Genomic DNA, 13,060 nt, shown 5'->3' with positions numbered 1-13,060 from the left:
GTCAGAAGTCATTTTGAAGACAGAATGTTGATCCTGTGTTGAAAAGAAATCAGGCTTTTGAAGGAATGTTACGTTAAATACCCTTTCATTCTGTTCCTTCCCATGTCTCAGAGGACGAGGGGCGCGCGTGGAATGGCAGTGCTGATGCCCTACTAAGGATGGATAAGGAGGACCTTGGCATGGGGTCTCGAGGAGGCCACTCCGGCATCCCAGTCCACTTCAGCGGTGCCACCAGCAGGGCGCTCGGTCACAGTGAGTCCCTGGCTGGTGTGGACAGCAGCCCGGGTTTCAGAGCCCTGCCCAGAGTTGGTCTGCCTCTTCCCTGCCAGACTTTCCCTGCCTGTCGCAATGGAGGTTAGTAAACACTTAGTGTTCATAATCTTTTAGTCATACCCTCTAACCACAACATCCTATTTCGAAAGGAATGGCAGCGGATTAACATGGGGATTCTCCTGCTGGCTCTGCTGTGGTGTAGCTCTTAAACTTGGAAGAATCAGAGACTACATCCTCTCCTCTCCTCCGACTGTCACAGAAAGCTAACAGCTCTGCCTCCATTGCATCCTCTTGCACTGAAGTTAGCCTTGAAGCTCTGTCTCTCTTTGTCAGCCTCTTTTCATCCGCACTCAAGGCCTTTCCCTCGAAACAAAGGCTTGCTGCTTACCTTGAGAATCAGTGCAATACTTACCTTGAAGCAGAGCCAATAAAATAAGTGTTCCATAAACAGGCCCACATCTCTGCACACATGCATTAATGGCCCCATTTTTATGGCGTTTACAATGCACATTGTGACAAAAATGATTGTATTAAACACTTAATAAATAAATGGTGTTGAGTTGCATGAGCTAAGTATATGGACAGACAGAGTGCCATTTGTGCCGGTGAAGTAAAGTGATATTACAGGATAATGCAGTCAGAGAGAGACAGAGTGCAAACCCTACCCGTGCTGTCTGCAATCACATTTCAGTTTCATTTAATTACATCACATATCACTTTAGTTAGTGTTACACTTGTTTTTTGACAATGCAAATATTTTGGCAGAAAATTCAATCAGGATCATATTGTGCTTAAGTCTGGATAAACAATAATTGTTGAATAGTGGAAATTACAGATCACCACTTAAATTTAATTATGTTTTCATGTTTGCAATAAATTGAATGGAAATCTGTTTACAAGATCATATGAGGTATCCAGCTGACAGTCGAACGTTGACAGAGTGATACAGCAACACATGTCAGTGTAAATGTCCTCCATTGTTCATCAGTATAAGGTTAGTTTACAATGTTCTGGTAGCTTAAAGTATAATGAGCACACAATGTACAAAAGCTATGTCTCAACTCACATGAGTGTAGTTCGACATTCACAGCATGTGTGTTATAATGAAAAGTTGTATCCCTGTGTTCTCATTAGCAGGCACACAGTGTAAATTATTATTATTTATTTATTTTTTTTTACAGAAGTGGGGCGGCTGGGCCGCTCCTCCTCTGCTGCTGGAGTGAGACAGGTGGGTGGAGGAGACGTACAGAGACAGAGCAGCCTACCAGCACGAGAAGCCCTGAATAAGGTTAATATATAACGTTAGACTCTTATTAACTTCATTCATGGTAGATTTGGGAGTAACATTAATATTGGTCTCATTATTGCTTCCCCTCCTGCTAGAGACAGTGCTTCTGCAGATCTATTTATAGCTGGTAGATATGCCCACTGAGCAGAATAAGGCTCTGGCCTACCTCAAAAGAATAAGAGCTGCAAAGGTATATGACGTAGGCTGATATGTAATCAGAAAATGAGAGAGAATAGTGGATGAGAGAAAATGCTGTACTATGTTTTGGAGTGATGAGCTGCAGTCTTCCAGCAGCACATTTTGCCCAGATTCTGGCTGCATAGCAAGTGCTGACGCAGTTTGAGTGTGCTGCAGCGCCTGTCTTCATGCGGCTGGTTGACCCTCCCTCAGCCTGTAATAGATGAAGCAGCGCTGCATCCTCGTGGCTGTCCAGAGGAACTGCAGTTTTATTCTACATGTGCTAGGATTGGTTGCACTGCAGATAACACTGCAGTGACAATGCAGGTTTTATAGAAATTGAAATACTATAATATCAAAAAATACTACATGAATTCACTTATATTTTCTATTGTGTTCAGCTGCATGGTCTCGCCCAGCCTAAAGTGCCCTGCAGTCCCAGCAGTCCCAGTGTGTCTCGGCAGCAGCAGCAGCAGCAGCAGCAGCAGCTTCAGCTCCACCAGCAGCAGCTGCAGTTAAAGCAGCAGCTCCAGCAGCTTCAGCAACAGCACCATCTGCAGTTGCAGTTCCAGCAGCTCGCCCAGCTGGCACAGGGACAGCCTCCTGTCAGCGGGGGCACCACCCCGTCCGCAGCGCAGAGCCAGAGAGACGGTAAGCTGCTGGAAGTCATCGAGCGTAAACGCTGCCTGTGCAAAGAGATCAAGGCCCACAGGCGCCCTGACAGAAGCCTGTGCAAGCAGGACAGCATGCCCATCCTCCCTAGCTGGAGACGGACACCTGAGCCTCGTAAGACTGGCACGCCACCCTGCCAGAGGTCGCAGGCCGTCGTGTGGGACACAGCGATCTGAGGTGGGAAGACAAGGCCTGCAAGTACAGCGCTGAAGAGCGATGAGATGAGTTGAAGATGGCTGAACAATTGATGAGAGAGAAGAGTTTGATGGGTTTAGTAACTGGAACATACAATAACCACAGATGAGCAAGAGAGTTTTGCTCTTATTGCGTGAGAAACTGATCACAGAACATCAATGAAGGTTATTGGAGACTTTGAACTCATTTGGTAAAAAAAAAAATAATAATAATAAAAAAAAAAAAAAGGCTGTTAAAAGAGGTGAAGAAAGGACGTATTACAATCAGACTAAATTAATCTCTTACCCGGGTGATTTCTACTTGCTCTGTACTATGTCCTTCTCAATGTGTTCTAATTGCCAATGATTTTTTTGCCACAAAACGCCAGTATTGCCACAAAATGAAGACGCCATCGTAATAAGGGGTGGGATGTTTTCTCAAATTGGTGTTGCCAAATTTCCTCCTGACTACTTGACACATAAAGGGATCATATATTTTCTCCAACACAAAGTTGTGTCCAACTTCTGCGGATGAGAAAAGGCGAGACTCCTTGATAAGTTATTGAAGTGTTTCTTGAAATCGTGAATGCTTATGAGATGTCTTGGTATCAATAGATTGTCATTGTGGATGCAAATAATCATCACTGAGGAGTAAAAGCTACCTACTGTATCTGTTTGCATATTTGTAATGTAAATCTATTTACTTTCTCAACGTTTCTGCAATTTTATAGCAATATGCTCCGGACGCTGGAGCAACATAATTAAAAACTTGTGTCAACTAGCCTAACATACATATCTAAGACTTGAATAAGTCATATTTACTGTGTCATTCTCTGCATGTCACAATAGACATACAGGATTGTAAAAGAATATGTGTAGAGATGATCATGTCAGACTTTTACATACAGCAGATCTTCACTATGATAACACGTGGTTGTATCAAAAGATGAATATATCGCCTGGGGAGTATATCGTTAGAAGAGGTGGTGCGAAAGATGGCACATACTGTGTGCAGTCCAGCCAAATATAGATACAGATCAATGGTACAAAACTTCATCATCCATGCTTATCCACAGTTGCACATTAGTGATTGTTCCACCACACAGAAAAACAAGCACTGACACCCATCAACACAGACTGTACAATACGGTGCAACTGATAAGACTGTGAGTATTGATCACCTCAAACAGAATGCTGGAACAATCTGCACAAAACATGGTATACGCTTAGGAGAAATTAAACCCTAATGTACTGTAAATAGATATGTACAACTGTATTGAAAATGTAGCAATTATTTCCATTTTCATACTTGTAATCAATACATATTATGTAGCATATACTGTATAAACATAACTTTGTTCACTTGTTTTTTCTAAAAGAACTAAGTACTTTATCTGCTGCAGCCAGGCCATGCATTACTTATATAGTTCGACTAATAAACAGTAAGCCCTCTGAAGAAAGGCATGGTCCAACAGTTGTTTATTTAAATTTATGCAAGACTCCCTTTAAGCTGTGTTATTGTTTTATTTATACCCCTTTTTTCTACATTCATTTTTATTTGTGTACAGATTTCAACAGCTCGTTGTCTTGACATTTTGAATACTTTGCTGCTATCTTGAACTACTGGTGTTGTTCATTCAACCACACCGTGTTACCATAACAAACATTAATATAGTGGTTATTGTTACATTTTCTTTTCTTTTTCTGAAAGCCACGTGAAATGAAGTTTGTACCTTGAAGAGTGAGCCCTTCTGTAATAGTATTAAGGCACTTGAATGTCTCTTGGTTGTTGTCGTTTTATGATAGTTAGCACCAAGCTGTACAGTACAGTACACCCAGTGAAAAGAAGACCTATCTAAATGTTTGAGAGTCACTGCTTGGCCTTTTGTTTTAATTCCCGCCTGCTCGTGTTTGAGGGTCCAGGTTTCAAACAAACACAGGTCAGGTAGAAGGAAATGGGCAAGTGCAATGCATGCAGAGATTCCTTACACTGAAAATGTCCCAATGATACTGACTATTGTGCCCAACTCCAAGTAAATCACCTTGCTATGATTCCTTTTCACAGACTGATATGGAACCATAGGTATCATTTCCAAAATAGTTTACAGAAACTGTTGGTTTTGTGTGTCTTCTAAAACAGTGGCCATTATATGAGTGCCATACTATATTGATATGGTAAGATACGGTGTACCTTGGAAATCACTGTAGTGCTATATTTGCATTGATATTGTCATTAAAAATAAATTTTATATAATGAACTTTACACAACAAACAGGATCTGTGCATGTTTTCATGCCTTGTGTGGTTTTACAGTGGAGATGGTGGGGAGGTGGACATTATGTTCCCACTGCACTTGTGCAGCAAGTGTTGCAACACCCTGCGTGTCCATGTGAAGGCGCTACTTTCACTCTCCGCCGCTGCTGGTGTGGCTCCGTACATAACACCACAGTCACCGCTTCAATATAGCACACACACACAAACGATTGTAATCCATCAGACCTTTATACCTTCATAGTTTGAATTTTAAATAGCTTATTCACTAGGATTAGTTATTATTCTGGTTTTAGATTATGTTGAATGGTCATTTACAACTTGTGTTACCTGTAGCTCTAAATCTGCAACCAATGCTAAAAAAAACAGACGCATGCAGAAAAAAAAGTGAGTTTTACATGTAAAATATAATAGAAATAAGATAGATAATCAAACACAACAATGGGGACTGCGATTTATCACTGGGAACCTCAGACACCTTTAGAGTCTTCGGAATATCAAGGGGATGTTATGTTGGTTTTTCTTTGGGGGACGTGACGATAAGGGCCTGAGATCCAATGAAAGGACGCCCATCAGCCAGCCCTTGATTTGCTGCAATGGTTGTCTTTCGTGCGTTAGGCCTACGAGGAGGGGAGATGCGGTGCAAACGATTGGAGGAGGCGGGAGTAGCTCTTGCCGGGGATGGAGAGGGTGGGGGCTTGAGAGAGGCGGAGGGAGTGCTTTACCGCAGTATCACTAGATTTTTGCACCACTCATCAAAACTCTGCGGCATACAGACAAGAGCTAGGGGGGAGGGCAGAGATTAGGTCTACAGTCGAGTGCAGGAACGCTATTTCTTAATATTACTACCCATCTTACTCTTACCACATTGTCTAAAGAAGTGTTTGTACTCTCATATCCATTCATTTGTGCGTCTGAGCGCTTCAGTAGATTGGGTTTAATTATCTCTTTTAATCCCATAGCCGCGGTGCTACAGTAGCTCTCTCTCTCTCTCTCTCTCTCTCTCTCTCTCTCTCTCTCGCTCTCGCTCTCCCTCGGCTGTCTGGCCAATTGTTTCAACCCGGCGCTTATTGCATCAGGGCGCGTTTATTAGAGTTTAGGGGTCCAAACTTGTATGACAAAATGTCAAAAGATGGAGAAAAAACCGGGTGGAAGGAATCTATATGGAACTCGAGGACGAGGGAGTTTCTGGGCAGGACGGCTAGCAGCTGGGGTAAGTACTGTCCAGCTACAGCAATGCAGCAAACACGGCCCCTCCACGGCTCTGTAACAGGTCTCTGTCGCAGTCTTTTCAGCCTTTCCCTAAAGCTTCAGGAGAGGACTCCAGAAACGAAAGTGTGTCACTGTAATATTAATTTCACCCTGATGGAAGTTGGTTGATTATTTTCTTTCCTGTGTCAAGGTAATGAGTAGAGCTGTCGCTGTCCACTATAGTCTGGTGCTGAAATCTGAATTCTGTGAGAGCCGGTGGAAGAAAAAAAAAATCCTTCTGCCTAGTTTCTTTCTTTCTTTATTAATTTATGGCACTGCTTTCTCTGCGCAATGCGCCCAGCATAGGGGTGGAGGCACGTGGTCTTATTTTATATTTGAATTAGCCAGATTACTGCAGCACTGCTGAGACAGGTTCCACTCTGTTGCAAAGTGCATATCATCAACTCCTCTCTTTGAAAGCAACGAGAGAGCTTTAGCTAGCTACGACATGAATTCTGCGGCAGATGAGAGGTGTTTTTTTTTTGCCTGGGAGATGGGTTTCTTGAGTTAAGTATAAATAGGTTTTGTAGGCCTGTAGCTTTATCTAGTGAGTATTCAACATGATGTCATTCATTTTCAGGCTTTTACCCCCTGAGATTTTAAGGGAGATCCAATCCCAGCCTCCATGTAACACAGGAGAATTGCCACATGCTGTCCTCCTTTCTGCCATACAACCAGCTTGCAACGATATCAAAGATTCATGAAATGATAGGGCGCATATGGCTCTGTTCTAATGACATTGGAGCGCTTTAATCTGGGTAAAGCCGTAGGCCAAAAGCTATTTGTATCACCTCCAACCCGGCCCCTCCCAGTGAGTGTACATCAGTGAGGGATTTAATCCTAATCTAATGACTTCATTGGCTGATGGCGGAGGTATCAATTCAGAGGGTAGGATCTAGGAGAGTAGCCTAAACCACTTTCAAGAATTTAGATTATTTTTTGATCTTTACAATGGAGACATGATCTCAGCGGCACAGAAGTTTTGTGTTGACGATGTTTCATTAATGGATGTTTTACTATTAGCGCAAAGTTGGGAATCATTGAAAGTAGCTTCCTTTGCCGCAATCCTAGTGCAGTGTACGAATTAATCCAGCTCAGTGCGTCCCATGTGCTTTAAGGTCTGGTGGCCTTTTTAAGCTGTGCTCTCTAAGGCTTGTTAATTAGGCTATTTCTGTAGTCAGCCACTACATGCAGGTCTGCTAAACTTGGCATTTCACCAGAGCACTTTCTCATTCTCCAAATGATGCATACATTGTACGTAACCTACCCCTAGGTCCACTTGTTTGACTGCGTGGCAGTCCATCCATCCATCGTCTTTACCCACTTGTGTCAATATGCCCGCAGAAAAAAGTAAGGAAACACCCAAGTCAGGTTGCCAGTCTCTTTAAAAAGCAAATTTGTTGTTCACATTTATAATTATGCAGTACGTGCAGAGCCTTAGATCAAAGGCTTCTTTGAGGATGAAACACAGAACACTTGCTTGTGTGTTCTGCTTTGTGTAAAGAGCTGTAATGATATGGAAATAACCTTGATAAAACAGAACAGTCCTGCAATTTTGATGTTACAGTGCCACCAGCCGACACCAGGCAAACATGTTCAAACAACTACCTCTATTTAGAATAGAACTAATTAAGTGTTCTGCGCCTCACACTTCCAAAAACAACAGAAGGCTCATATTGCAATACAGGAAAAGTGCCTGAAAGGGCCCGATGGGTAGCAAAACCACGATGGTGGTCTCAGTATAAGATTGTAGACCATATACAAGTATATAATGATAATGAATAGGTGGTTTAACAATAAAAGGGCCGCAGTGCAGAGCTATTTATGCTTTCTCCAGAACACTTAATTTTCAGTTCAGAGAGCCGTTTGATCACAAATTTATAAAGCAAATGAACAGCGTGTCTTCCTAATTCATTGTGAAAGAAAAGAGACACCTCCTGCTATTATTATTGAATAAAGAACGGGATGCTAAACCCCCACCCCGGCCTTTTGTATATTGCTTTCAACTGCCGTCTGCAAACAAAACCAGGGTGAAAGAGAGATGCTTCACTGTCCGTCATCACCATGGACTGAGTGGGCCGACCGTGAACCTAACACTCTCTCTGCCAGGGGGAAAGCCACCCGGCACGCACGCTTGAACCAATATGCACGTTTTCACATCCTGTCTCCACTGGGTGGTGTCATATTTGCGGTTCGCACCACATCCCCTCTGGGTGACAGAGAAAAATACTTTAACATTTTGTTTTGTCGCATCTTGTCTCTGATGCCTCTCTCGCTGTAGTGCCTCTGGCTTGGTCCGGGGCCTGGGGGGCTGACTCTTTATATATTTAATGACTCAGCTTGGGTCTTTTCCATGCAACAGACATCTCGCTCAGCCATTCGATAATTTCACCTCGGATTCCAATGACTCTAGTTGCAATTAGATGAGAAAAAAACACACACGCAAGCTCTAAATCATCAAGATACCACTCTGTAATTCCCCCCCTAGTGGAGCAGCTTCCCCTTGACATTTTGTTATGGATTCCTGTAAGCCCGGCTGTGTGGGGGAGGCAGTTGCAGCGCCTGCCGACAGAGTGAGTGAGCTCCGTGCTGGGGGCCACAACACGGGCCTCAGGTGTTGATGCTCAAAATGAGGGATGTGTCATAGACGAGGCTATTTATGTTGTATACAAGAATGTCTGAGGTGGGAGAAAACAGCTGCTTCAAAAGTATTTGATCATTCAAGGAGGAAACATCACATCCAAGAGACAGTTCATCTAACCTCTGTGACAGAGTGGTACAATGTTACACATGATGTAATTTTCCCATTTAAATGTGCTGAAACAAGTCAGTTTGAGCACGGTCTCCAGGGGGTCCTTGTCCTCCCTCCTTCTGTATCCCCCTCTGTCATCGTTCCTCCCCCTCTGTGGACAGGGAAACGCTATGAGTTTCAGTGACCGGCCTTTTAATCTTGGTTTAATCGGATGCAAGATTGTGAGGAAAGCAACCATGAACATACTGTTTAGACCAAATTGACTTCATTTTAGACCACGTTGTGCAGTCACATTTTAAGTATGTGAAGGACGGTCGTTCATGTGTGAGAGAGAAAGAGAGAGGCAGATGGTTTAAGAGTTTAAAGAGGATTAACCGGCCTCCTGTGAACATTATTGGTCCGAAAGTGACCACACAGCAACACTGCAGCAACCTTTAATTAAAATGAACTGATTCCATTATCTACTCAGATTTAAGATTATTCCTGCTTAAAAATGTGCATTACGGTAATCATGAAATGGACTACACTTACCCAAAGTTGCAGATGTAGCTAATGTAGCCTTCATGCATAAATCAAAAAGCTTTCATTATAATGCACCGCCGCCAGCACAAACAAATGTATAGTGCGGCAGAAGTCTGGATACGAAGAGAACATTTGTGAGAATGTCAATGAATAATAAAACAGAGAATGCTCTATCTGTGCATAGCTCATGCAGGCAATATTGTGTTAGTTTAGACAAGCTTCAATTTTCTACAAAATCCCTTTGTTTGATCACATTTGATCATAAGGGAAAGGTGTGTTGCTTGCAGTGCTTCTTTGGTGTTAGTGTGTGGTAATTACAAAATGCTTGTTTGTATGATGCTTAGTGTGTTCTCAATAAATTATTGTTTCAGTACATTGCCATTTTGTTCTTAGCCAATGGAATTGAACTGAATTGATTTGACTTTGCAGATACCAATATGTTCAGAAATGAGTGAGTGCATCACAATTTAAAATGATATTAAGTGTAAAGAAACATTGACATGAACATGAAATCATACAATTACCTAAAAATATGAGGATAAGCAACCATGACATCTTGAATTTAGCAGGGAAGCTATAGCCTAATAGGCTTAGTTAGATATTAATTTAGAATAGGAACACAGGATTTGTGCGACACATTTATTTCAAATATCACTATGATATCTGTACAGTGTTAATTGAAATAATACATATTTGCATGATTTATTCCATTTGTATGATTTAGCTTTTCTAAGTAGGCCAACTTATTTCCTCCTGAATAAGATACAAGTTTCAATGTACAGAAGGAATAATTGAGCTGAATAATTCATCTTTGATCATTTCTCGCTGATATTGCTCTCAGCTGATACAACCCTCTTCTCTCTCTGTCTGCAGGTCTTATTCTTCTCTTCTATGTAGTTTTCTACATCTTCCTCGCCGGCTTGTTTGCACTCACCATGTATGTCATGCTGCAGACTTTGGACGAACACAAACCGACCTGGCAAGACAGGCTCTCCACACCAGGTGCAGTAGCTAATAATACAAATTGTGCGGACACAGGTCACAGCCCGTGGCGCGGTGTCGTGAAACCCCTGCTGTCTCTCTTGTCATTCACAGGCATGGTGATTAGACCCAAATCAGATGAGACCTATGAGATTATCTATAATATCGATAAAACTGAGACCTGGGACATGTACGCTCCGGCCCTGGACAAGTTCCTGACACGTAAGTCTGGCTCTCGGCCTCTCGTACAGTGATTTAAAAAGCTTACTGCTGTGGATTATTCAACAATCTAGAATTCATTTTTTACCCTAATAAGAGATAGAGGTAGGAAATTGTCTTGCACCAAGGTTTCGGTTGAGTCATAAGCCCTTACAAACAAAATAAATATACCCCCCCCCCCCCCTCGCTCTCCCCCCCCTGCAGCCTACAACAACTCCTTCCAGGCTGAGAAAAATAACGAATGCACCCCAGACCAGTACTTCCAGCAGGAGGACAGCGGCGATGTGAAGAACAACCCGAAGCGCTCCTGTCAGTTCAACCGCACCATTCTGGAGGAATGCTCTGGAATCAATGATCGTCACTATGGATACCATGAGGGCAAGCCATGCATCATCATCAAGCTGAATCGGGTATGAAAGGGATGGAAGAGGGATGGTGTTGCTAGGAGACATGGAGTGACTGAGATAATGAAACTGCTTGGGAATAAGGAAAAGAGTATCCCAGTAAAAATGAGAAAGTCAGAATGAAGATAACAGCCCTTGGTTGTTGCATTTATCGTTAATTTCTGGCATATTTTATAGCGATTTTAAACACGATTTTCCATTCCTCTGTGTTTAAAATGAGTGAAATGGGAATAGTGCTGGAGACGTGTTGTCTCTCTGTCTCGCCAGGTGATTGGGATGCTGCCAGGAATCAATGGACAGAATCCGTTTGTCACCTGTGGTCCAAAGGTAATCCCCTTTTTGTCTTTCACAATGAAAAGTGTAATGTAACAATTTGGATTTCAGCCCATTCATAGCTTTTGTGCCTCACTCTCATCTGCCACCTATCACTCGTCTCCATTTCCTTTGATGTCTGTGCTTGTATCGTTTCAACTATCATATCTGTGTTGCATGCCACGTTGTCACTTACACCACCTGCGTATGCTCCTCTTCTATTTTCTTTTTTTCCCCCATTGCGTTTCATTAATTTGCTCACTCTCAGAAATACAAAGTTGGCAAAGATCAATGGGTAAGAACAGGACGGAACCTGTGTTTTTAGACTTTAGATTGAGTTAAAACATGCATAGTAGCAATGTAGATTTTAGATATATATGTATATTAAGACCGTGTTTTGCATTAAATAGACTGCTGAAGTAGATAGTGGGCATGTTGGGAAATTAGATTGAGAGGAAGGAGATTTGTGGGGCTCACATTCTCCTCGTGTACATATATATGTAGTGGCTGTAACTCATGAAGCTGTTTCATCCCCTTAGAGAGAAGACTCTGACAAAATTGGAGAGATGGTGTACTTCCCTCCAAATGGCACTTTCAACCTTATGTACTACCCTTACTATGGCAAGAAAGCTCAGGTAAGATTTTGTCTGAAATCAAAATATTACTTAAATTAGCAAATATTGCTGCTAATAACCGAGCAGACGTACCAGACAAAATGCATCACTTCCTGTGTTAACGATGTCCTGGGGACCTGTTTTCGCAGGTGAACTACTCTCAGCCTTTAGTTGCCGTCAAGTTCCTTAACATTACTACCAATCAAGATGTCAACATCGAGTGCAGGATCAACGCCAACAACATTCCCGTTGGAAGTGAGAGAGACAAGTTTGCCGGAAGAGTTTCTTTCAAGCTGAGGATCAACACTAACTAGGTTGACCTTTTTCCTCTCCTGAAAACCACTTTCTTCATTCTCTGCAACCTTGCACATACACAGAAACACATGTCAGTATTCACACCCTTTGTAGGATTTGTTTACAACACCCCCCACACTTTGGGGGAATCTGTTTGTCCAGTTGTGTGATGAAATGGGGCGAGAACAAAAGGGTGGTAATTCTGTCATTATTTCTGTCTGTGAGCTTTGGGACAAATTCTTTTCTGTAAATTAGTTTCAGGGTGACGTCTATTTATACTGCATGAAAAACTAGGGGATGTAAAGGATGTGAAAATGTCTTTTCAAAGTTTGCAAGGATCAGCAACATTAACACGTTATTGCTGCTCCCCTCCTGCTGCCTCCTTATAGAGTAACCCTCTATAATTATACACAACTTACAATACAAAATGTGTATATCTACAGTATTTATACGGTATCATAACCTTATATCAGTATGTCTATTTTGTTGCACTCAAAAGAATAATTCAACAGACTCGCATATATCTTGATGGATGGATGCAGAGATGAAGTCATTTTGCATGTGTGTTTTGTCTTTAGTGTGCTATGAGGGCAAGGAGGCCCCTTATGTCCCACCTCTCTGCTAAGTGTGAAATAAGGTTATGTTAAACCACTGACCACCAGGAGGGGCCACACTGTAATCTACAGAACCTTACACACAGCAAGTGTGTACTTTTGAGAACAATACTGTAAGATAGGCATCTCCAAAAAAAAAAGGGAGTTACAGTAGAGGTCAAAACCTATAAGATCGTGTATGTTTGTGCATGTCTGAGTGTGTGTGTGTGTGTGTGTGTGTGTGTGTGTGTGTGTGTGTGTGTG

At 42.2% G+C, this 13,060-nt stretch overlaps 2 protein-coding genes across 3 annotated transcripts in view; both read left to right on the top strand.

Moving 5' to 3' along the window:
• The window catches only part of nyap1 (neuronal tyrosine phosphorylated phosphoinositide-3-kinase adaptor 1), a 29,654-nt gene extending 24,803 nt beyond the window's left edge, over positions 1–4,851 (top strand). For both annotated transcript variants that reach the window (XM_031856939.1, XM_031856940.1), the window contains exons 5-7: positions 112–354; positions 1,455–1,561; positions 2,140–4,851. In XM_031856939.1, coding sequence (XP_031712799.1) covers positions 112–354; positions 1,455–1,561; positions 2,140–2,586 — 797 coding nt within the window. In that variant the 3' untranslated portion in view covers positions 2,587–4,851. The remainder of the gene's footprint in view (positions 1–111; positions 355–1,454; positions 1,562–2,139) is intronic.
• Positions 4,852–5,589: 738 nt separating this feature from the next.
• atp1b2b (ATPase Na+/K+ transporting subunit beta 2b) lies at positions 5,590–12,957 on the top strand. The gene is made up of 7 exons (XM_031856946.1): positions 5,590–6,067; positions 10,253–10,381; positions 10,475–10,582; positions 10,784–10,989; positions 11,251–11,310; positions 11,835–11,930; positions 12,059–12,957. The coding sequence occupies exons 1-7, from the start codon at positions 5,977–5,979 to the stop codon at positions 12,221–12,223; spliced, it is 855 nt and encodes a 284-aa protein (XP_031712806.1). The 5' UTR covers positions 5,590–5,976; the 3' UTR covers positions 12,224–12,957.
• Positions 12,958–13,060: the final 103 nt, after the last annotated feature.

The sequence above is a fragment of the Anarrhichthys ocellatus genome, unplaced genomic scaffold (assembly GCF_004355925.1).
Source record: "Anarrhichthys ocellatus isolate YVR2014 unplaced genomic scaffold, GSC_Weel_1.0 scaffold18, whole genome shotgun sequence".
NCBI lineage: Eukaryota > Metazoa > Chordata > Actinopteri > Perciformes > Anarhichadidae > Anarrhichthys > Anarrhichthys ocellatus.
This window is presented reverse-complemented; position numbering and strand designations above follow the sequence as displayed.